This window comes from Ranitomeya variabilis, chromosome 1, assembly GCF_051348905.1.
Source record: "Ranitomeya variabilis isolate aRanVar5 chromosome 1, aRanVar5.hap1, whole genome shotgun sequence".
NCBI classification, from domain to species: Eukaryota; Metazoa; Chordata; class Amphibia; order Anura; family Dendrobatidae; genus Ranitomeya; species Ranitomeya variabilis.
This window is the reverse complement of record NC_135232.1, coordinates 573663094-573689939: the sequence shown is the minus strand read 5'-3', so window position 1 is coordinate 573689939 and position 26846 is coordinate 573663094. Positions and strand designations below refer to the sequence as shown.

General features: G+C 40.0%; 1 protein-coding gene across 1 annotated transcript in view; it reads left to right on the top strand.

Annotated features, from left to right (window-relative positions):
- LOC143797421 (uncharacterized) overlaps positions 1–23896 on the top strand; it is an 81740-nt gene extending 57844 nt beyond the window's left edge. The window contains exons 5-6 of the mRNA XM_077281069.1: positions 13418–14362; positions 20650–23896. Of these exons, the coding sequence (XP_077137184.1) occupies positions 13418–14362; positions 20650–21599 (1895 nt within the window). The 3' untranslated portion in view covers positions 21600–23896. The remainder of the gene's footprint in view (positions 1–13417; positions 14363–20649) is intronic.
- The last annotated feature ends 2950 nt before the right edge of the window (positions 23897–26846 follow it).

Below are 26846 nucleotides of genomic sequence, written 5' to 3'. Positions count from 1 at the left end.
AGGAGGGAATTAGGAAAAAGAATTGAAGCAAAAAAATGGTCCATTCGGTATTGTAATATCCCCTATCCTCGTATATGGTCCCCTCATCCCCATTCTGATACACATGGCCCCTCATCCCTATCCTGCTATGCATGGCCCCATCATCCCTATCCTGGTATGCATGGCCCCATCCTTATCCTGGTATGACTGGTCCCATCCTGTTCCTGGTATGATTGGTCCCATCCTTTTTCTTTTATAATTGGCCCCATCTTGTTCCTGGTATTCATGGCCCCATCAGGAAAGATTAGAAAAAACATTACACTCATCTATATGGCGCTCCCTCGCAGCGTCCTGCTCTGGTGCCAGCAGCTGCTTAATGCTTGTAAGCAGCACATAACTGGGACATCATGCGCTTCCCACAAGCAGAGCACATCTGCCGTAATACGGTACTCACCAGGGACCGTTCATCGCAGAGAGCAGTGAGTATCCATTCCTCTTCAGTAGCTCGCACTGTCAGTCGGAGACTTCCTGCTGCGACCGGCTGTCACATGTGCTGATATTTAAGAGAAATGAATATTCAGAATATTAATTTCCTAAGTATCGGCACACGTGACCACCGGCCCAAGGAGGAAGTCTCCGGCTGACAGTGTGCGCTACTGAAGAATGGATACTCACCGCTCTCTGCAATTAACAGTCCCGGTGAGTATTCCGGAAGCTGTACTCTGCTTCTAAGCAGCGTATGATGTCTCTGCCATGCGCTGCTTACAAGCATTAAGCAGCTGCTGGCACCGGAGCAGGGCACTGTGAGGGAGCGCCGTGTAGGTGAGTGTATTTTTTTTTTAAATCTTTCCTGATGGGGCCATGGATACCAGGAACTGGATGGGGCCAATGATAAAAGAAAAAGGATGGGTCCAATAATACCAGGAACAGCCTCCTTTGAAATGCTGCTCTGACGCACCCCCCAATTTTCTCTTATAGTCTGATGGTGTATGTATGTGTATGTATGTATGTATATATATATATATATATATATATATATATATATACACACTGTGTTCCAAATTATTATGCAAATAATATTTCCTCATATTTTCTCTAAATTACCTATCTGAATTGCAGTCATTGTTATTTTCCAGTCATCTACTATTCTAGTATAATTGCAATGTTTTCGAAAAAACAGCCTATGAAAACAGTATTTAAAAAAAAAAATAAACACTCAAAATGCATGTTCCAAATTATTATGCACAGCAGAGTTTTCAACCTTTTTTTTTATTTTGAACAAAAAAATGGTCAATTGTGAAGTTATAAGCATTATCAGCTAATTACAAAATGAAATCAAACAGTTTTCAATTGAAAACTTTATTCTAGGTGATGTTACATTTGCACATAGGACCCCTTGTTCGAAAGAAGCTTCTGAACTCTCTCGTCCATTGAATTTGTCAGTTTTCGGATGGTTTCTGCTTCAATTGTTTTGCATGTGGACAGAGTACCCTCCCAGAGCTGTTGCTTAGATGTGAACTGCCTCCCGCCATCATAGACACTCCTTTTGATGATGCTCCAGAGGTTCTCAATGGGGTTGAGGTCAGGGGAAGATGGTGGCCACACCATAAGTTTGTCCTCTTTTATGCCCATAGCAGCCAGAGATGCAGATGTGTTTTTTGCAGCATGAGACGGTGCATTATCATGCATGAAAATGATCTTGCTGCGGAAAGCACGGTTCTTCCTCTTGAACCTTGGCAGGAAGTGTTGTTTTAGAAACCACATAGATTATGGAGTTCATCTTTACCCCTTCAGGGATCATAAAGGGGCCGACAATCTCTCTCCCCATGATTCCAGCCCAAAACATTACTCCACCTCCTCCTTGTTGGTGCCGTAGCCGTGTTTTCATGGGGTGTCCACCCTCCACTCCATCCATCTGGACTATCGAGCGTTGCACGGCACTCATCGGTGAACAAAACAGTTTGGAAGTCAGTCTTCATATATCGTTTGGCCCACTGGAGCCGTTCTGCTTGTTGCAGTGGATAGAGGTGGTCGACAGGATGGCTTACGCACAGCTGCAAACCTCTGAAGGACCCTGCATCTTGTTGTTCTGGGGACGTTGGAGGCACCAGCAGCTTCAAAAACTTGTCTGCTGCTATGACAAGGCATTTTTGCAGCTGCTCTTTTAACCTTACGCAATTGCCTGTTGGAAAGAGTCCTCAATTTTTCCTTATCAGCACGCACACGTGTGTGCTGGGAATCAGCTACATACTTCTTGATTGTGCGATGATCACGATGAAGTGTCTTGGCAATGTTGATTGTAGTCATGCCTTGACCTAAATACTCCACAATTTGTAGCTTCTCAGCAGCCGACACATCCTTTTTCTTTCCCATTTTGGCAAAAAATGTAGGCTGCTTAATAATGTGGAACAGCCTTCTTAAGTAGTCTTGCCTTTATTTGGACACACCTGCCAAACTAATTTGCACAGGTATCTGCAATTGCTTTCAGTGATATAAAGAGCCCTGACACACATCACCATCAATGAGTTTAAATGACAAACAAAAAAATTCTAACCTTATCACTCCTAAACTCTATGTGCATAATAATTTGGAACACAGTGTATATATATATACTATATAATTGTCTAAGGGTCACTTCCGTCTTTCTGTCTGTCCTTCTGTCTTTCTTTCTGTCACGGACATTCATTGGTCGCGGCCTCTGTCATGGAATTTAAGTCGCTGATTGGTCTTGCCAGCTGCCTGTCATGGCTGCCGCAACCAATCAGCGATGGCCACAGTCCGATTAGTCCCACCCTACTCCCCTGTAGTCAGTGCCCGGCGCCCGATCCATACTCCCCGCAGTCACCGCTCACACAGGGTTAATGCCAGCGGTAACGGACTGCGTTATGCCGCGGGTAAATCACTCCGTTACCGCCGCTATTAACCCTGTGTGACCAAGTTTTTACTATTGATGCTGCCTATGCAGCATAAAAAAATCATTATATACTCGCCTTTCCCGCTCCTCGCGATGCTCCGGTGACTGGTCCATACAAGCGGCAGGTTCCGGTGGCAAGGATGGTCTGCGAGAAGGACCTGCCATGACGTCACGGTCATGTGACCACCACGTCATCACAAGTCCTGCGCGAGAAGGACCTGCCGTGACGTCACGGTCATGTGACCACGACACAGTCATGTGACCGCGACGTCATCAAAGGTCCTGCTCGAGAAAGAGGCGACAGAACTACAAGGGGCCCTCAGAAGGTGAGTATATGTTTATTTTTTAGCCTGTGACATACGTGGCTGGGCAATATACTATGTAGCTGGGCAATATACTATGTGACTGGCCAATATGCTATGTGGCTGGGCAATATACTATGTGGCTCTGTGCTGTATACTACGTTGCTGTGCAATATACTACGTGGCTCTGTGCTGTATACTACGTAACTGGGCAAAAAAGCTGTGAGTCAAAAGACCCAAAGAAAACAAACGACCAAAAGAAATCCAAATAATGATAAAGTAAAAAAATATAAACTTTATTATGCACAAATATTATAATAGAACCATCACAATTAAGAAACAGGTGAGGCAAAGTGCCACAGGGTGTGCACAGACACCACTAGAGAAACATACACAGGACGCACGGAGCCGGGATCCCAACTACCACCCATAAGTGTGCATAGTGGACCAGAAAAAGGTCCATACTATAATGCTCCAAGATGGATTACGCATGCAGGCATATATATAAAGAAGGGAGACCAAAACACCAATATCAAAAATCAAAATATGCACATTACCTAAATGGAGACGAATTAGTGGGGTGGATCCAGGGTCCGTGCGCCCTCCCCGACGCACGTTTCGGTAGTAAAACCTTCCTCAGGGGGATCAAGAGATATCCCCCTGAGGAAGGTTTTACTACCGAAACGTGCGTCGGGGAGGGCGCACGGACCCTGGATCCACCCCACTAATTCGTCTCCATTTAGGTAATGTGCATATTTTGATTTTTGATATTGGTGTTTTGGTCTCCCTTCTTTATATATATGCCTGCATGCATAATCCATCTTGGAGCATTATAGTATGGACCTTTTTCTGGTCCACTATGCACACTTATGGGTGGTAGTTGGGATCCCGGCTCCGTGCGTCCTGTGTATGTTTCTCTAGTGGTGTCTGTGCACACCCTGTGGCACTTTGCCTCACCTGTTTCTTAATTGTGATGGTTCTATTATAATATTTGTGCATAATAAAGTTTATATTTTTTTACTTTATCATTATTTGGATTTCTTTTGGTCGTTTTCTTTGGGTCTTTTGACTCACAGCTTTTTCGTTTCAATGTTACAGCGACTTATCCTTATGTAATGGTTTGTTCTATACCGTGGTTTGTTATGTATTTAATCATCTACGTAACTGGGCAATATACTACGTGGCTGGGCAATTACTACGTAACTGGGCAATATACTACGTAACTGGGCAATATACTACGTGGCTGGGCAATATACTACGTGGGCTGGGCAATATACTACGTGGGCTGGGCAATATAGTATGTGAGCTGTGCAATATACTACATGGACATGCATATTCTAGAATACCCGATACGTTAGAATCGGGCCACCATCTAGTATATATAGAGAGAGAGAGAATTTTTTTAATGCATGCAATATTTTAAGAAACTTCTGTTTTATATGTTTGATAATTATGCGTGCATCTGTACATGTTAGGTAGTTAAGTATTATAAGACACATTTATATTCTTTTTTTATTATTTTTGATTCAGGACAAGATTTAGGAATAGAGACTCAAAATAGAGTGATCATGCTAGTGCAATAATCTGTTACGTTAATAAAGTATTATGGTCAGATCGCCATAGTAGGAATAAGCTTCTAAATTAAATTAAATATGCACACCCTCTACCTTATGTTCCTCCTCCTTTCAGATGGTAAAGGATGTAAGGCTGCGCATTATACACCTGAGGAAGGAAACGCGTTGTGCGGACACTGTTTTTTAACTTTTTTTTTTTTTTAATTTATTTCAATGGTTTGAATAAATGCTTATGAAAGTAATCTACCAGCCCATGTGCAAAGACAGGGCTGATCTTCGTTCCTACTTGTATATTTTGACTGGTTTACTTTTTGGTTGACCAGGCTCTTACAGTGTATACCTTTTGTAGATTCCTCCAATAATCGTACGGGTGAGCTGAATACATCGTTGTTTACCCCTGATGGATTGACAGTGGAAGGTATACATTTACAGGATGACGTAGAAGAGAACAGTGTGACCACCAAACGCCGGTACAACTTTCGAAATATAGTTAGAATAGAATACTCAGCATTTTTCGACAATGAAATAAGAGAGCTTAAGAGGAAGAGGAAGAAAGGTTTACAAGTCAAGTTGAGCTGTGATGAACTAGAGCCAAGGATTGGTGGACTTTACACTTGTAATGATTGCGGAAAAGCATATAAGCAGAAATCGAGCCTGGCTAAACATCAAAAATTGCATACCAGCATGTCGTACTTCATCTGTATGAAATGTGATAAGTGTTTCACACACCGGTGTATTCTGAGGAGACATGAAAGAATTCACATGGTGAAGAAACCATTTGCCTGTCCTGACTGTGAAAAACGCTTCACCGATTCTTCAACTTTACTGAAGCATCAGAGACTTCATACTGGATACAAACCATATAAATGTTCTGAATGTGATAAAACTTTTAGTATTAGTAACTATCTAATTGTTCACCAGAGAACCCACACTGGGGAGAAACCGTATGTTTGTTATAAATGTGGTAAAAGTTTTACACAAAGTTCCCACCTCACTACACATAAAAGAACCCACACAGGCATAAAACCTTATGCCTGTATTGAATGTGGAAAGGGTTTTTCAACTAGTTCCCATCTTATCACTCATCAAAGGACCCATACTGGGGAAAGACCCTATAAATGTGAAGAATGTGGGGTGGCCTTTATGCACAGCACTCATCTTGTTTTACATAGACGGAAACACACCGGGGAAAAGCCATTCAGCTGTAATAAATGCACAAATAAATTTTCCCGGAGAACACATTTTACTAAACATCAGAAAAAATGTCATGTAGATGAATGATGTCAGGTCTGAGTACCTGTGACTCCTGCAATTTCTTGCCCCATTTGCTTTTTAGTCAAAATGTATATATCTCTGAAAATAAATGTTTTATATACCAAGTTTTTAATCTTCCATTTATTCGTTATAAACGTTACTACAGCACAGTTGGGTGCCTGCTAGGTAGAATTGGACCCTTTTAGTTTTAATTGGTTATGATGTTCCATTGTAAAATCAAAGTTTGTCGTTATGATTTTCATACGGATTTGCTGAGCAAAAACTCAAAGCAATATTCTTTTGTGGCAAGTTTGAATCAAAATCTTCATATAAGACATGGATTTTGAGGCATGTTTATCAAGGTTGTAAATACAGCTCCATACATATTAGGGTTACTTTGGATCTCAGAGAAGTCTAATGTGTGAAAAAGCCCCCAAAAGATAATCGACAGGAAGGGTTTTAAACTTGGTGCTCACCTGACCATTCATCATTTGATGTGGATGGGTTTCTACATGATCATGCCATTTTAGGAAATACAAAAGATTTATTGTTGGCTAATAGATGTTAAGACTGGAGATTTGAAAGATCTCCTTAATGCATCCCATTGAACAGCCTACAGTGAAACTGTTCTTGTTATTTCTTGTATAACCACATGGCAATTTTACCGCACTGCCTGAGCCAAGATAAGTAGTAATTACACTAACTGCTGCAAGCAGAAAATGTACTACTGACAAGCGGTTTGTTGATGTTAGTGTCATTGTCCTCTGCTTTTTTATCCTTACCTGCCATACCCTCGTAAAGGAGTTGTTAGTATTGATGATCTTGATCTTCATTCTGTCAAAAAATGGGACTTTGCTACCATTTTTATTAATAAACTTAAATCACTGTTACAGCACTCTGAAAGGGCTGTAGGGTAGTGAAGCTACTATGTCTGCCGTAGAACTTTATTAACATCTGTCACGTACAGTTGCAATCAAAGTTATTCCCCCTCACCCCACCACAAGTTGCAAATTGGGTTTATTAGCAAAATTTGCAAACTTTCTGCATTTTACAATAAATCACCCAAACAAGAACCATGAAAATAGCTCAACACAACTAATGTAGCAAGTGAATTCTCCAAATTAAATACAAATTGGTACTTTTTACTGATGATTGTAGTTTTGGAAATATTCACCTCCTTCATAAGAAGTATCTTTGATACTTAGTAGAACATCTCTTGCTATTATGACCTGCTGCAAATATGATTTATAGCCAGACACCAACTTTTGCCATTGGTCCCTCACATTGCGTTCTGGCAGTCCGTTAATGCTGCCATTGAGCTCTATTTCTGGCGCATCTCTAGTGCACGCCCATAATTGGCATGTGCTAGCGATGTGCCGTCATTGAGTGACGGATCCTGGGACGCGGGCTGCAGTATTTCCGGGTCCGTCACCGCTAGTTCAGATAGAGCATCTGCTAGCTCTATCTGCGTTAGCGCGATGGCAAGTCGGCACTTGCGTTAACGCAGCCCGTTTAACGCATGTGTTAAACGGGCTACATTAACGCAATGTGAACCTAGCCTTAGGAATGTTAGCATAATCCTTATGACTACTGACCTCTACTTTGCTAATATTCTTGGGCTATCAAGAGAGTGGACCAACAAGTTTAATAGAGATTAATGCTTTGCATTAACTAGGAAAAGGATACAAAAGATAACAAAGGCAGTATTGATGTTACTAGAGATACTTTTGGAAGCATTGTTCACAAGTTCAAAGTTTATACCTACAAGTAGCAGGAAGCGGAAGCAGTCGTTGGTTGCCACCATATTCCGAGGTGCAATAGAATTCCAGCGAGATTTGGTGGTAGCAAGCACTGAGGTTTGTTTGCCTAGTAGTCTCATACTAAGTTCTGAAGTTCTCCACTACTGATCTTCAAGATCTAAACATCTACTGACCCAAAAGTATAAGAAAGAAGACTTAATATACTTAAATCCATGTAAGTAAACCACATAAGTTTTAATATCCTGGTCTGTGTAGCAGTGAAACAAAACTGGAACATTTGGGCCTTTGGATGAGAAGTATATGTGGTGGAAGGCATAAAGCGTACACTGAAAAAGAACACTGCCTACAGTGAATCATGGAGCCAGTGGCTCGGTAATGCCTACATTGAAGCATTGAGTTGGCTCAATAGTGCCTATACTGAGGCGTGGTGGTGGCTTAATCATGCCAGCATTAAAGCATAGTTGATGCTCAGTGCCTGCAGTGAAGCATGATGGTAGAAGAAGATGCTCTAAGGCTGATTTACTTCCTCTGCATCTGGACATCTAAAGCATGTGGTGCACAATATGGATTCAATCAAGTATCAGGAAAGCACAGGAAAAAAATGTATTCTACGTTGAAGCTGATGCTTTTGTGGCATTGGACATTTCAAAAGATCAGTGATCCCAAGCATACCTCAAAATTCACCATAGCTTGGTTTCAGATAAAGTCCTAGAAGTTTCTGAAGTGGCTGTCAGTTGCTTCACTTGAACTCAGTAAAAAACTTTGATGGTATTTGAAGTCATTTGCAGCACACAAACCCAAGAATATTTGTGAAGTTTCCTCAGGAATGCTGCCATCATGTATGCAGCTGGTCGTAACAGCCAAAGGTGCTTTCCGAAGTACTAAAGAAGCTTCTCTTGATAGGAAACAATAATTCTGAGACTACATTAATCAGTAAAGTGAATTTTTTTCTTGGATTTGGAGAAACCACTTATTATATAGGTTTTGTTAAACTAGTTAATTTGTTCTTATTTTATTAGTGTATTCCAAATATCCAAAAACTGAATTTGCAATGGGGTGTGAATAATTTTGATTCCTCATGTCATTATGCAATCATGTTTCAAATTGAAGATTTCACACAAAATATAAATTTTGTGACTTGCATTTCAAAGTAGTTTTTGAGGGACTAAGAGGGATTATATAGTCATGTTGATGCAGCGTGATCTGAGGGCAACAGAGACCTTGATTCCCCACCTATGCATCAGATACTGGTCATATGGAGTTTGATAAAAATCACTGTTTTATGTGCTACAGCTCTGCTAGTCTTCTCAGTGAGGAGAGAGTACTGTGTAGTTGAGTACATTTGCTTGTAGCTGTACTAATAACTTTCTAAGTTGACTGCAGTTTACCCCATTTTCACATGATGTAAGTAAATGTTCCAGTTTTCTGTAAACACATTTATTGATTCATTTGGTGTCTCTACATCCCTAATTGTTGTCTGAAAGTTATTATTATTTAGGGAATCTCCATTTTCATCAAATGTATGTCTTGACTTTTTAACTTTTTGGTTGATCGGGTTCTCACAGTGTGCACCTTTTATAGATACCTCCAACAATCAAACAGATGAGCTGAATACATCGTTGTTTACCCCTGATGGATTGACGGTAGAAGGTGTACATTTGCTGGATGACTTAGAAGAAGATCTTCACATTTCATTAAAGGGGAACAGTGTGACCACCAAGCGCGAGTACAACTTTCGAAACAGAATTAGAGTAGAATACTCAGAATTTTTCGATGATGAAATAAGAGAACTTAAGAGGAGGAAAGGTGTACGAGTCAAGTTCAGTAGTGATGAGATCGAGCCAAGTATTTGCAGACTTTACCATTGTAGTGAATGTGGCAAAAAGTATAAGCTGAAATTAAACCTCATCAAACATCAGAAATTGCATACAGATGCGTCATGCTACATCTGTTTAAAATGTGATAAGTGTTTCACACACCGGTGTCTTCTGAGGAAACATGAAAAAATCCATGCCCTGAATAAACCATTTGCCTGTCCTGACTGTGAAAAACGCTTCACCGACTCTTCAACTTTGCAGAAGCATCAGAGACTCCATACTGGATACAAACCATATAAATGTTCTGAATGTGATAAAACCTTTAGTATTAGTAATTACCTAATTCTTCACCAGAGAACCCACACTGGGGAGAAACCGTATATTTGTGATCAATGTGGGAAAGGTTTTGCACAAAGTTCTTCCCTCATTACTCATAAAAGAATCCACACAGGCATAAAACCTTATGGTTGTATTGAATGCGGAAAGGGCTTTTCAACTAGTTCCCACCTTATCACTCATCATAGGACCCATACTGGGGAAAGACCCTACAAATGTGAAGAATGTGGGTTGGCCTTTAAGCACAGCACCCATCTTGTCTTACATATACGGAGACACACCGGGGAAAAGCCCTTCAGCTGTGATAAATGTACAAAGAAATTTTCCCAGAAATCACATTTTAATAATCATCAGAAGAAATGTCATGTAGATGATTAATGTCCATGTCAGGTCTCAGAACCTGTTACGCCTGTAATTTTTTGGCCCATTTGCTTTTTAGCCAAAGTATATTCATCTCTGAAAATAAATGTTTTATATACCAAGTTTTTAATATTTCATGTATTTCTTTATAAACCCTACTACAGTACAGTTGGGTGCCTGTCAGGTAGAAATGGACCATTTTAATTGGTTATGATGTTCCACAGTAAAATCAAAGTTTGTCATTAGGATTTTGAATATAGATTTGTTGAGGAATAACTCAAAGCAAAATTCTTTTGAGTTAAATTTGCATCAAAATCTTCATATAAGACTGATTTTGAGGCATGTTTATCAAGGTTGTAAATGCCGCTCCATACACATTAGAGTTATGTTGGCTGAACCCACCAATCTCAGAGAAGTCAAATTTGTGCAAAGGCCCCAACAGATGATCGTCAATAAGGGGTTTACATTCAGTGCTCACCTTACCATTCTTCCTATGATGTGGATGGGCATGTCTTTCAGTTTCCTTGCAAGTTTCTACATTATCATGCTATTTTTTGAAATACAAAATCTTTATTATTGGCCAATAGATGTTGAAACTAGAGGTTCGAAAGATATCCTTACTGGTATATGCATCCCATTCAACAGCCTACAGTGAAACTGTTATTGTTATTTCTTGTATAACAGCATGACACTTACCGCACTAACTGAGCCAAGATAACCAGTAATTACACTAACTGCTGCAAGCTACTAACAAGAAGTTTGTTGATGTTACTGCTATTTTCCTCTGCTGTTTATCCTTGCCAGCCATATCTTTGTAGAGTGATTGTTAATATTGAAGATCTTGATAGAGGAGCTGTTCAGTCTGTCACAAACACGACTTTGCTACTATCTTTATTAATAAAGCTAAATCACTGTTACATTGCTTTGTGAAAGGGCCGTAGTGAAGCTACTATGTCTGCTGTAGAGCTTGTTGAACATTTATCTTGTACAGTTGCAATCAGTTATCCCCTTCACCCCAATACACATTGCGAATTGGGTTTATTAGCAAAATTTGCAAACTTTGTTACATTAAATCACCCAACAAGATCTTAAAAATTGCTCAACACAACTAATGTAGCACGTGAATTCTCCAAATTCAATAAAAATTGGTACTTTTACTGATTATTGCCATTCTGGAAATATTCACCCCTTCATAAGAAATCTTTGCTACATAGTAGAATACCTCTAGCGGTTATGACCTGCTGCAAATATGATTTATAGCCAGACATCAACATCTGTCAGTAGTACTTAAGAATATTAGCCCAATCTTCATGAGTACTGACCTCCAGTTTGCTAAAATTCTTGGGCTTTCAAGTTTAGAAGAAATTAGTGGTTTGCACTATCTTGGAAAATGATACAAAAACATAACAAAGACAGTATTGATGTTACTACAGATACATTTGGAAACTGTTCACAAGTTCATAGTTTATACCTACAAGTGGCAGAAAGAGGATGCATTCATTGAGTGCCAGCACATTCCTGAAATGGCATATAGTCAAAAACGCTTCAGTGACTGCAGTAGACTTGCAGCAAGATTTGTTGGTAGCAGACACTTTCAGGTTTTAGTTTGCTCCGTAGTCTCATACTGAGCTCTGAAATTCTCCACTCCTGGTATTCAAAGACATAAACGTCTACTGACCCAAAAGTATAAGAAAGATGTCAACGTAATACCATGTAAGGAAACCACATAAGTTTTAGGATTCTGGTGTAGAAATGTAAGAAAACTGGGACATTTGGGCCATTGGATCAGGATTATGTATGGGGTGGAAGTAATTAAGCATACACTGAAAAGAACACTGCCTACAGTGAAGCATGGTGCTGGTGGGTCGGTAATGCCTACATTGAACCATTGAATTGGCTCAGTAATGCCTACACTGAGGCATGATTGTGGCTCAGTCATGCCAGCATTGAAGCATAGTGGTGGCTCAGTGATGCCTTCTGTGAAGCATGGCGGTAGCAGGAATTGCTCTAAGACTGATTTACTTCTGAATTTGGAAATCTAAAGCATGTGGCGCACAATATGGATTAAATCAAGAATAAGGAAATTAGGAAATTACAGAAGATAAAATGTCTTCTATGTTGGACCTGAAGCTTCTATGTCATTGGACATTTCAAAAGACCAGTGATGCCAAGCATACCTCAAAATTCACAATGGCTTTGTTTCCGATAAAGTCCTAGAAGTTTCTGAAGTGACTAGCAGAGTTGCGTTACTTGAACTCCATAAAAACTTATGATGGTATTTGAAGATGTCAACTGCAGCATGTAAACCCAAGAATATTAGTGAACTTGAAACTTTTGAAGAATGTGCAAAGATTCCTCTGGGATGCTGCCATGATGTATGCAGCAGGTCATAACAGCCAAAGGAGCTCTACTAAATACTAAAGAAGCTTCTTTTGAAAGGAAAGAATAATTCTAAGTCTGCATAAATCAGTAAAAGTGAATTTTTGTGTTGATTTTGGAGAAACCAGTTATTATGTAGGTTTTGTTAATTTGTTCTTATTGATTAGTGTATTGCAAACAGTGGAAAATGTGTACATTTTGAAAAACTGAATTTGCAATGGGTGAGAAAAATTTTGATTGCTAATGTAATTACTGTATGTAATCCTATTTCAAATTGAAAACTTCACACAAAATAACAATTTAGGAACTTGCATTTTAAAGTATTTTTTAAGGGGCTTAAAGGGATTATATCGCCAGGTTTATGCTGCATGATCTGTGGGCAACAGGGACCTTGATTCCACCTATACATCCGTTACTAGGCTTATGTTCTTTGTTAAATCACTATTTTATGTGCAGCAGCTCTGCTAGTCTTCTCAATGATGAGATAGTATTGTGTAGCTGAGTACATTTGCTTCTATCTACTAATGTCTTTCTAAGTTGCCTGCAGTTTTCATCATTTTCACATGATGTAAGTAAATGCTCCAGTTTTCTCTAAACACATCCATTGATTCATTTGATGTCTCTACTTCCCTAATTGTTGGCTGAAATATGCTATTATTTTTGGAATCTCCATTTTCATCAAATGTATGTCTTGACTTTATTTTTTGGTTGATCGGGTTCTCACGGTGTGCACCTTTTGTAGATGCCTCCAACAATCGAACAGATGAGCTGAATACATCGTTGTTTACCTCTGATGGATTGACAGTAGAAGGTGTACATTTGCTGGATAACTTAGAAGATCTTCACATTTCATTAAAAGAGGACAGTGTGACCACCAATCGCCGATACAACTTTCGAGACCGAGATAAAATAGAATATTCAGAATTTTTCGATGATGAAGTAAGAGAACTTAAGAGAAAGAACAGTGTAAGAGTCAAGTTCAGCCGGGATGAGACTGAGCCAAGGATTTGCGGACTTTACCCTTGTAGTGAATGTGGCAAAAAGTATAAGCTGAAAGTAAACCTGATCAAGCATCAGAAATTGCATACAGACGTGTCGTGCTACATCTGTTTAAAATGTGATAAGTGTTTCACTCAACGTTCTCTTTTGAGGAAACATGAAAAAATCCATGTTCTGAATAAACCATTTGCCTGTCCTGACTGCGAAAAGCGCTTCACCGATTCTTCAACTCTGCAGAAGCATCAGAGACTCCATACTGGATACAAACCATATAAATGTCCTGAATGTGATAAAACCTTTAGTATTAGTAATTACCTAATTCTCCACCAGAGAACTCACACTGGGGAGAAACCTTATGTTTGTGATCAATGTGGGAAAGGTTTTGCACAAAGTTCTTCCCTCATTACTCATAAAAGAACCCACACAGGCATAAAACCTTATGGTTGTATTGAATGTGGAAAGGGCTTTTCAACTAGTTCCCATCTTATCACTCACCATAGGACCCATACTGGGGAAAGACCCTACAAATGTGAAGAATGTGGGGTGGCCTTTAAGCACAGCACCCACCTTGTCTTACATATACGGAAACACACTGGGGAAAAGCCATTCAGCTGTGATAAATGCGAAAAGAAATATTCCCAGAGACCAAATTTTCTTAAACATCAGAAGAAATGTCATGTAGACGAATGATGTCATTGTCAGGTCTGAATACCTGTTACATCTCTTATTTCTATTGTAATTGCATCCGTAATTTCTTGCCCGTTTGATTTTTAGTCAAAATGTATAAATCTCTGAAAATAAATGTCTTTAGATATCAAATATTTAATGTTTTCTTCCATTCAATTTTATAAACACTATTGCACAGTAGGATTAGACCCTTTAAAAAAAAAATATTTCAATGGGCTATACATTATACATTATAGTTCCACTGGTAACAAATTTGACTCAAAATACTGATACAGAATTGCTGAGGAATAGCTAAGGGAAAAACTTTTTTGTGGCAAATTTGCTTCAAAATCTTCACATAAGACTTGAATTTTAAGGTAAATTTGTCAGGGGTATAAGTGCCATTCCATACACATTAGACTTTTGTTGGCCCCACCAAATTATATTAGGGGTCTCGGGCAACAATTTAAAGTGTTTAGGGACCCCTGACAAATGATTGTCAGGGGGAGATAAGCAGCTGATATGTCCGTTTTTGAACTGCCAATTTTTGCATTCTTATCAGAATAAGCCGCTCTTAAGGTACCGTTACACTAAACGACTTACCAACGATCACGACCAGCGATACGACCTGGCCGTGATCGTTGGTAAGTCGTCGCTGGGGAGCTGTCACACAGACAACTCTCTCCAGTGACCAACGATCAGGGGAACGACTTCGGCATCGTTGAAACTGTCTTCAACGATGCCGAAGTCCCCCTGCAGCACCCGGGTAACCAGGGTAAACATCGGGTTACTAAGTGCAGGACCGCGCTTAGTAACCCGATATTTACCCTGGTTACCATTGTAAAAGTTAAAAAAAAAAAACCACTACATACTCACATTCCGATGTCTGTCACGTCCCCCACCGTCAGCTTCCCGCACTGACTGTGTCAGAGCCGGCCGTAAAGAAGAGCACAGCGGTGACGTCACCGCTGTGCTCTGCTTTACGGCCGGCTCTGACACAGTCAGTGCGGGAAGCTGACGGTGGGGGACGTGACAGACATCGGAATGTGAGTATGTAGTGGTTTTTTTTTTTTTTACTTTTACAATGGTAACCAGGGTAAATATCGGGTTACTAAGCGCGGCCCTGCGCTTAATAACCCGATATTTACCCTGGTTACAAGTGAACACATCGCTGGATCGGCGTCACACACGCCGATCCAGCGATGACAGCGGGTGATCAGCGACCAAATAAAGGTCCTGATCATTCCCTACGACCAACGATCTCCCAGCAGGGGCCTGATCGTTAGTCTCGGTCACACATAACGAGATCATTAGCGGGATCGTTGCTACGTCACAAAAAAGCGTGACGTTGCAACGATATCGTTAACGAAATCGTTATGTGTGAAGGTACCTTTACAGGAGTAGCGAATACAAAAACAATGAAGACAGGCAAATACATAAAATAGGCTTTAAAAGGCACAAATTAAGTAATGATTTGGGCCTTTTGTATCTGATTTAACTGGTGTAACTTCTCCATATTTAGTGCTACAGAGGATGTGACATGCTATAGTTCTAGTTCAAACTGCATTCCTTGAGGGCTGTTTTCAGGATTTCCTTGTATTGCACAGGTGATAATTTAATCATCTGCACAGAATAATTCCAGCACCTTGTGCAATGCTAGGGAAATCTTGAAAACACACATGGTTTGAGGCCCTCGAGGAATGCAGTTTGAGACCCCTGTTCTAGTTGATCTCCCAACACGTTTTAATAATTTGAGAAAATGTTGGCTTTGATTGGCTTTTTATTTCTGATCTTGTATTTATGCATGCTTATAAGTATTAAGGGCTATTGAGCCAATAATCATCTGATCATTCGCCCTATGATATGGATGGGCAAGACTTTCAGCTTGCTTACAAGTTTCAACTTGACCTTGCCATTTTGGCTTCATCATTGGTTAATAGATGATAAAAGTAGAGGTTCTAAAGATCTGACTGGTAAAAATATCCAAGTCAACAAGCTACAGTGAAACTGAGTGTCATTTCCTTTTTGGTATAACTTGTTTGACAGCATCATACTTACTGTATTGCCTGAGCCAAGATGAACAGTATTTACACTGACCATAGAAAATGAAAATGTTAGACTTACAATAGAGTTGTTGATGTTAGTGCCAATGTCCTCTGCTTCTTGATTCTCGAGTGCCAATATCTAAGTAAAGGCGTTGGTAATAATGACAATCTTGATGGATGAGCTTCTTGATAGTTGTGTGAAGGAGTTGGTAATATTTAGGATCTTGGTGGATCAGCTTCTTGCTCATCACATGTAGTAGCTATGTGAAGCGGGTATTAATATTGATGATCTTAGTGGCAGAGCTATTCAATCCCTCTTTATTAATAAAGTTATCTCACTGTTAAATCACTATGTGAAAAGCCTGGAAAGTGCTGTAGTGAAGCTGCTGTTGAATTTAGTGAACATCTGACTTTATTCAACATTATCAGCCATGCACAGTTGCAGTCAACATTATTCCTCTATTCCTCTCCGTTAACCCCCTCCCTCCCCCAGACACACACATGCTGCAAGTCAGGCTTATTTGAAAAATAAATCAGAGGCAAGAACAATTAAAATAGCTCCACACAAATAATTACAGTACAGTTTCCAACTTCAGTGCAAATTGGCACTTTTATTGACTATTTCAGTATAGTTTAAGAAATATACACCCCCTTCATGAGAAGTATCTTAGAAGAAAACATCTGGCTGTTATGACCTGCTGCAAACAAGATTCATAGCCAGACAGCCTGTCAGTGATTCTTAGGAATATTCGCCCAATTCTCACAAGTACTGGCTTTTATTTTGCTAATATTTTTGGGCTATCAGAGTAGTCAAAATGTTGAGAGGAGTTTAGTGTCTTGCACTAACTAGGAAAAGGATTGCAAAGACAGCATTGATGTTCCTAGAGATATAGTTGGAAGTATAGTTAACAAGTTCAAAGTTTATACCTAGATATGACTTAAAGAGGAAGCTGTTATTGGTTGCCACCAGATTCCTGAGATGTCAGTTGCTCAAAAACACTTGAGAGACTGCAATAGACCTCTAGCAGATTATTATAAGTTGCCCTCTGATTGTCACTGTGGCAACTAGCATGTATCCTCAGCACAGCCCCACTCATCATGCGGTTTCTTCTTGTGGCAGGCTGTGCCGCTGATATTTTTTTGTTCCTGTACTCTTTGTGTTGCTGCTACTGCTGAATATGGAATCCATCTAGCCTTTGGGAGGCATGGCCAGTCTCTGCAGGAATTAAACCTTGATGTGCCCTGCCTGGCAAAGATTTGGTTTCCCAGCTTATCTCTTGCCAGCAAGTCCTATTTTTGTCAGTTCCACCCACCACTCCTTGCTAGAACGTGTTTCCTTCCCTGTAGATCCATATGTTAACGACCCAACCTTTTACTCATCCTGTCCCACATCTTCGCTCCTGACCTCGGCTACATTTTCTTATTCAGTGCTCCCTGCCCCGACCTTGAACCGCCTGACTTCCCCTTTGTCTCGTTCCTCTACCACACACCTGTTCCTCTGTCCTTCTAGTCCGCTGCTGCAGTCCCTTAGACTGTACTACACTGTGTTCCAAATTATTATGCAAATAATATTTCCTCATATTTTCTCTAAATTACCTATCTGAATTGCAGTCATTGTTATTTTCCTGTCATCTACTATTCTAGTATAATTGCAATGTTTTGGAACAAACTGCCTATGAAAACAGTATCTTTTTTAACAAAATAAACACTCAAAATGCATGTTCCAAATTATTATGCACAGCAGAGTTTTCAACCTTTTTTTATTTTGAACAAAAAATGGTCAATTGTAAAGTTATAAGCATTATCAGCTTATTACAAAATGAAATCAAACAGTTTTCAAGTGAAAACTTTATTCTAGATGATGTTACATTTGCACATAGGACCCCTTGTTCGAAAAAAGCTTCTGAACTCTCTCGTCCATTGAATTTGTCAGTTTTTGGATGGTTTCTGCTTCAATTGTTTTGCATGTGGACAGAATACCCTCCCAGAGCTGTTGCTTAGATGTGAACTGCCTCCCGCCATCATAGACACTCCTTTTGATGATGCTCCAGAGGTTCTCAATGGGGTTGAGGTCAGGGGAAGATGGTGGCTACACCATAAGTTTGTCCTCTTTTATGCCCATAGCAGCCAGAGATGCAGATATGTTTTTTGTAGCATGAGACGGTGCATTATCATGCATGAAAATGATCTTGCTGCAGAAAGCACGGTTCTTCCTCTTGAACCATGGCAGGAAGTGTTGTTTTAGAAACTCCACATAGATTATGGAGTTCATCTTTAACCCTTCAGGGATCATAAAGGGGCCGACAATCTCTCTCCCCATGATTCCAGCCCAAAACATTACTCCACCTCCTCCTTGTTGGCACCTTAGCCGTGTTTTCATGGGGTGTCCATCAACCAGCCATCCTCCACTCCATCCATCTGGACCATCGAGCGTTGCACAGCACTCATCTTTTAACAAAACAGTTTGGAAGTCAGTCTTAATGTATCGTTTGGCCCACTGGAGCCGTTTCTGCTTGTGTGCAGTGGATAGAGGTGGTCGACTGGATGGCTTACGCACAGCTGCAAGTCTCTGAAGGACCCTGCATCTTGTTGTTCTGGGGACATTGGAGGCACCAGCAGCTTCAAAAACTTGTCTGCTGCTATGACAAGGCATTTTTGCAGCTGCTCTTTTAACCTTACGCAATTGCCTGTTGGAAAGAGTCCTCAATTTTTCCTTATCAGCACGCACACGTGTGTGCTGGGAATCAGCTACATACTTCTTGATTGTGCGATGATCACGATGAAGTGTCTTGGCAATGTTGATTGTAGTCATGCCTTGACCTAAATACTCCACAATTTGTTGCTTCTCAGCAGCCGACACATCCTTTTTCTTTCCCATTTTGGCAAAAAATGTAGGCTGCTTAATAATGTGGAACAGCCTTCTTAAGTAGTCTTGCCTTTATTTGGACACACCTGCCAAACTAATTTGCACAGGTATCTGCAATTGCTTTCAGTGATATAAAGAGCCCTGACACACATCCCCACCAATGAGTTTAAATGACAAACAAAAAAATTCTAACCTTATCACTCCTAAACTCTTTGTGCATAATAATTTAGAACACAGTGTAGAGTGATACCTGGCGTCTACCATTGGTGAAGCCTAAGCTCTTCAGGTAGTCGATTAATACCTCCGAGGTAAGCCTGGCCCGTGGTGCACCGTTACAAATTACTAAAGAATCTTCTATTGAAATGGAAAAATAATTCTGAGATTGCATTAGTGAAAGTGAAATATTGTGTTGAACTTGGAGAAACCACTTGTTTCATAGGTTTTGTTACACTATCCAACATTGTCCTTATTTGATTTGGTATATTGTAAAGAACAGAAAAAAATTATGTTTTGATAAACTGAATTTGCCAAGAGGTGTGAATATAGTTGATTGCTAATGTAATTATGTAATGCTGTTTGAAATTGAAGACTTCTCACAAAAATACAATTTAGGGTCTTAAGTTTTTAACTAGGTTTTTGCATCAAGATCTAAGGGCAAAGGACCTTGATTCTACCTTTTGATCACTTAGGATATGTTTCCAAATGGCGTGTTTGCTGCGGATTGAACGGTGTGTACAGCCGCAGCGTCCAATCCGCAGCATCCAGATGTTACAGCATAGTGGATGGGATTTTGTGAAATCCTATATCCACTATGCGTACAAAAACGGCGGTGGCAAGCCTGCATATACGCACATGTGGCGCGTCTTTATAAACTGCAGCATATCTATTTATCTTCTGGAGATGCTCTGTCTCCGCAAGATAAATAGCACTGTTCTATGTAAAGCATGCAGTGATTCTGCATGTGTTGAATGAACGAACACTTGCGGAATCACGGCACATGCAAAAGCCGGCAGTACTTTGTACAGGGCGGGTGTCCGCTGCATCCAAAGCGCTTGGAATACGCCACGTGGAAAAATACCCTTACTCTGCTTTCTGTAATTTTGATAAAATCTCTGTTTTATGTGCCACAGCTCTGCATATCTTCTCAGTGATGAGCCAGTGCTTTTTAGCCTGCATGTATTTGCTTGTAACTGTACTAAGGAATTTTCACCATTTTTCCCTGATGCAATTAAATGTTCCAGTTATCTCTGCTCACATTCTTTGATTTACAAGGTGACTTTACATCCCTAATTTGTGTCTGAAATATACTATAGATTTTGGACTATACATATTCATCAAATGTATTTGACTCGTTTACTTTTTGGTTGATCGGGTTCTCACAGTGTATACCTTTTATAGATGCCTCCAACAATCGAACAGATGAGCTGAATACATCGTTGTTTACCCCCAATGGATTGACGGTAGAAGGTATACATTTGCTGAATGACTTGGAAGAAGATCTTCACATTTCATTAAAAGAGAACAGTGTGACCACCAAGCGCCAGTACAACTTTCGAAAGAGAGATAGAGTAGAATACTCAGCATTTTTTGACGATGAAATAAGAGAACTTAAGAGGAGGAAAGGTGTACGAGTCAAGTTCAGTAGGGATGAGATTGAGTCAAAGATTAGTGGATTTTACAGTTGTGCTGAATGTGGTAAAAAATATAAGCAGAAATCAAATCTGATCAAACATCAGAAATTGCATACGGACGTATCATGCTACATCTGTTTAAAATGTGACAAATGTTTCACACTCCGGTGTCTTCTGAGGAAACATGAAAAAATCCATGCTGTAAAGAAACCATTTTCCTGTCCCGACTGTGAAAAATGCTTCAGCAATTCTTCAGTTTTGCAGAAGCATCAGAGACTGCATACCGGATACAAGCCATATAAATGTCCTGAATGTGATAAAACCTTTAGTATTAGTAATTACCTAATTCTCCACCAGAGAACACACACTGGAGAGAAACCATATGTTTGTAATAAATGTGGTAAAAGTTTTACACAAAGTTCCCACCTCACTACACATAAAAGAACCCACACAGGCATAAAACCTTATGCCTGTATTGAATGTGGAAAGGGTTTTTCAACAAGTTCCCATCTTATCACTCATCAAAGGAACCATACTGGGGAAAGACCCTACAAATGTGAAGAATGTGGGTTTGCCTTTAAGCACAGCACCCATCTTGTCTTACATATACGGAGACACACCGGGGAAAAGCCATTCAGCTGTGATAAATGCACAAAGAAATTTTCCCAGAAAACACATTTTCATAATCATCAGAAGAAATGTCATGTAGATGATTGATGTCCATGTCAGGTCTGAGTATCTGTTACACCTGTAATTTTTTGGCCCATTTGCTTTTTAGCCAAAATGTATTTATCTCCAAAAATGTTTTATATACCAAGTTTTTAATATTCCATTTATTTCTTTATAAATCCTACTACAGTACAGTTGGGTGCCTGTTAGGTAGGATTGGACCCTTTTAATTTTAATTGGTTATGATATTCCACAGTAAAATCAAAGTTTGTCATTAGGTTTTTGAATACAGATTTACTGAGGAATGACTCAAAGCAAGATTCTTTTGTGTTAAATTTGCATCAAAATCTTCATATGAGACACTGATTTTGAGGCATGTTTATCACGGTTGTGAATGCCGCTCTATACACATTACATTTACGTTGGCTGAACCCACTGATCTCAGAGAAGTCTAATTTGTGCAAAGGCCCCAACAGATGATCGTCAATAAGGGTTTTACACTCAGTGCTCACCTTACCATTCTTCCTATGATGTGGATGGGCATGTCCTTCCATTTCCTTGCACGTTTCTACATTATCATGCCATTTTTTTAAATACAAAACCTTTATTATTGGCCAATAGATGTTAAAACTAGAGGTTCGAAAGATCTCCTTACTGGTATATGCATCCCATTCAACAGCTTACAGTGAAGCTGGTATTGTTATTTCTTGTATAACAGCATGACACTTACCGCACTGCCTGAGCCAAGATAACCAGTAATTACACTAACTGCTGCAAGCTACTAATAACAAGAGGTTTGTTGATGTTACTGCCATTGTCCTCTGCTTTTTATCCTTGCCTGCCATATCTTTGTAGAGTGGGTGTTAATATTGAAGATCTTGATAGAGGAGCTATTCAGTCTGTCACAAATATAACTTTGCTACTCTCTTTATTAATAAAGTTAAATCACTGTTACATTGCTTTGTGAAAGGGCTGTAGTGAAGCTACTATGTCTGCTGTAGAGCTTGTTGAACATTTGTCATGTACAGTTGCAATCAGTTATTCCCCTTCACCCCACTACACACTGCAAATTAGGTTTACTAGCAAAACTTGCAAACTTTGCGTGTTGCAATAAATCACCCAACAAGAACCTTAAAAATATCTCAACACAACTAATGTAGCGAGTGAATTCTCCAAATTCAATAAAAATTGGCACTTTGACTGATTATTGCTGTTTTGAAAATAATCACCCCCTTCATAAGAAGTTTATTTGCTACATAGTAGAACACCTCTAGCTGTTATGACCTGCTGCAAATATGATTTATAGCCAGACATCAATATTTGTCAGTCTTACATAATTAATATTAGCCCAATCTTCATGAGTACTGACCTCCAGTTTGCTAAAATTCAAGTTTAGAATAGACTAATGGTTTGCACTATCTTGGAAAATGATACAAAAAGATAACAAAGGCATTAATGATGTTACTACAGATACATTTGGAAACATTGTTCACAAGTTCATAGTTTATTCCTACAAGTGGCAGAAAGAGGAAGCATTCACTGGGTGCCACCACATTGGCACCCAGTGGAAATTGTCAAAAAACGCTTCAGTGACTGCAGTAGGCTTGCTGCAAGATTTGGTGGTAGCAGACACTGAGGTTTCAGTTTGCCCAGTAGTCTCATACTAAGCTCTGAAGTTCTCCACTCCTGGTATTCAAAGACATAAACTACTACTAACCCAAAAGTGTAAGAAAGAAGTCAATGTAATACCATTTAAGTAAACCACATAAGTTTTAGGATTCTGGTCTGTGTAGAAATGTAAGAAAACTGGGACATTTGGGCCATTGGATCAGGATTATGTATGAGGTGGAAGTAATAAAGCATACACTGAAAAGAACACTGTCTACAGTGAATCAAGGGGGTTGGTGGCTCGGTAATGCCTACATTGAAGCAATTGTTAATTTGTTCTTATTGATTAGTGTATTGCAAACAGAGGAAAATGTGTACATTTTGAAAAACTGAATTTGCAATGGGGTGAAAATAATTTTGATTGCTAATGTAATTACTGTATGTAATCCTATTTCAAATTGAAGACTTCACACAAAATAACAATTTAAGGGCTTGCATTTTAAAGTCGTTTTTGAGGGGCTTAAAGGGATTCTTTCGCCAGGTTTATGCTGCGTGATCTTAAGGAAACAGGGTCCTTGATTCCACTTAGGCATTCATTACTGGGCTTGTGTTCTTCGATAAAATCACTGTTTTACACTACGGTTCCAAAGTTTAGGGTCACCCAGACAATTTTTGTTTTCTATGAAAACTCATACTTTTTATTAATCCAATGAGTTGCCAAATGAATTGAAAATCTAGTACAGACATTGACAAAGTTTGAAAAAAATATTTTATATGAAATAAATTTCTCCTTCGAAATTTGCTTTCGTCAAAGAATGCTCCCTTTGCAGAAATTACAGCATTGCAGACCTTTGTCATTCTAGCAGTTAATTTACTGAGGTAATCTGGAGAAATTTCACCCCATGCATCCAGTAGCCCCTCCCACAAGTTGGTTTGGCTTGATGGGCACTTTTTGCGTACCATACGGTCAAGCTGCTCCCACAACAGCTCAATGGTGCTGAGATCTGGTGACTGCACTGGCCACTCCATTACAGATAGAATACCAGCTGCCTGCTTCTTCCCTAAATAGTTCTTACATAATTTGGAGGTGTGCTTTGGGTCATTGTCCTGTTGTAGGATGAAATTGTCTTCAATCAAGCGCTGTCTATAGGGTATGGCACTGCAAAATGGAGTGATAGAATTTCTTATTCAAAATCCCTTTTACCTTGTACAAATCTCCCACTTTACCAGCACCAAAGCAACCCCAAACCATCACATTACCTCCACCATGCTTGACAGATGGTGTCAAGCATGCTTCCATCATCTTTTCAGTTGTTCTGCGTCTCACAAATTGTTCTTCTGTGTGATCCAAACACCTCAAACTTGGATTCATCAGTCCATAACACTTTTTTCCAATCTTCCTCTGTCCAATGTCTGTGTTCTTTTGCCCATATTAATCTTTTCCTTTTATTAACCAGTCTCAGATATGGCTTTTTCTTTGCCACTCTTCCCTGAAAGCCAGCATCCCGTAGTTGCCTCTTCACTGTAGACGTTGACACTGGTGTTTTGCATGTACTATTTAATGAATCTACCAGTTGAGGACCTGTGAGGCGTTGATTTCTCAAACTACAGACTCTAATGTACTTGTCTTGTTGCTCAGTTGTGCAGCGGGGCCTTCCACTTCTCTTTTTACTCTGGTTAAAGCCTGTTTGTGCTCTGTGAAGGGAGTAGTACACACCGTTGCAGGAAATCTTAAGTTTCTTGGCAATTTCTCTTATGGAATAGCCTTCATTTCTAAGAACAAGAATAGACTGGCGAGTTTCACATAAATGTTCTTTTTGTCTTTCCTGTTGTGAATTCTATTTTTGGGCTCCCTCTAGTGGTCACAAGCGGTACTGTGTAGTGTTGTCTTTCTGCAGGTTGGCTGCATCAGCTGGTTCGTTATCCTTGGTTGGTTTCCTTTTAGCTCACCTGGAGACTCAGTTCCTTGCCTGCTATCAATGTATTCAGTGCTCTTCAGTTTCCTTGTGGCTACCTTGCTCCCAGTCTCTCCAAGACAAGCTAAGTTTTTGTTTGTTCATTTTTTGATTATCAGTGTTCATTATGTTTTTAGTCCAGCTCGCTAAAATGTGATTTCCTCGCTTGCTGGTTGCTCTAGGGGACTGAGTTTCTCCCCCCACACCGTTAGTTGGTGTGGGGGTTCTTGAAATCTCAGAGTGGATATTTTGTAAGGGTTTTTTACTGACCGCATAGATTCCCTTTTCTATTTTCTGCTATCTAGTATTAGTGGGCCTCATTTGCTGAATCTGCTTTCACCCCTGTGTATGTGCCTTCCTCTTACCTCACCGTTATTATCTGTTGGGGGCTTCTATATCTTTGGGGATTATTTCTCTGGAGGCAAGAGAGGTCTTTCTTTCTCTCTAGGGGTAGTTAGTTCCTCAGGCTGGCTCGAGACGTCTAGGATTTTTAGGCACGTTCATCGGCTACTTCTAGTGTGTTTGGATAGGTTCAGATTTGCGGTCAGTCCAGTTTGCCACCTCCCTAGAGCTTGTCCTATGTTTGTTACTTAGCTGGAGTAATTTGTGATCCTCAACCACTAAGGATCATAACAGTATAGCAGGCCCAAAAGGTGTTTAATGCATCGCAGAAGTGGGATAAAAAGAAGACCTGAGTACATTTTTTTTTTTCTCCCGCTTTTCCTTTGCTGCAGTCTGTTTAGCTTCTTTCATCCCCTTGAACTCTGGGTGGTTTTGAGCTCAGCTGCAGACATGAATGTTCAGACTCTGACTTCTAGTGTGGATCATCTTACTGCACGGGTGCAAAGTATTCAGGATTTTGTTATTCGTAGCCCTATGTCAGAACCAAAGATACCCATTCCTGAGTTGTTTTCTGGAGATAGATCTAGGTTTCAAAATTTTAAGAATAATTGTAAGTTATTTCTATCTCTGAGACCTCGTTCCTCTGGTGATTCCGCTCAGCAAGTTAAAATTGTTATCTCCTTGTTGCGTGGCGAACCTCAAGATTGGGCTTTCTCTCTGGTGCCAGGAGATCCTGCTTTGCTTAATGTAGATGCATTTTTTCTGGCTCTTGGACTGCTTTATGAGGAGCCTAATCTTGAGAATCAGGCAGAAAAAGCGTTGCTGGCTATCTCTCAAGGTCAGGATGAAGCAGAGGTGTATTGTCAAAAATTTCGGAAATGGTCGGTGCTTACTCAGTGGAATGAGTGTGCCCTGGCTGCAAATTTCAGAGAAGGTCTTTCTGAGGCCGTTAAGAATGTTATGGTGGGGTTTCCCACCCCTACAAGTCTGAGTGATTCTATGGCTTTAGCCATTCAGGTCGATCGGCGTTTGCGGGAGCGCAAATCTGCTCATCCTTTGGCGGTGTTTTCTGGACAGATACCTGAGTCTATGCAATGTGACCGAACTCTGACCAAAATTGAGCGTCAAAGTCATAGACGTCAAAATGGGTTGTGCTTCTACTGTGGTGATTCTACTCATGTTATCTCAGCATGCTCTAAACGCTTAAAAAAAATCGCTAAACCTGTCACCATTGGTACTATACAGCCTAAATTTATTTTGTCTGTTACTTTGATTTGTTCTTTGTCGTCCTACCCGGTTATGGCTTTTGTGGATTCGGGTGCTGCCCTGAATCTGATGGATTTGTCGTTTGCCAGGCGCTGTGGTTTTGTCCTGGAGCCTTTGGAATTTC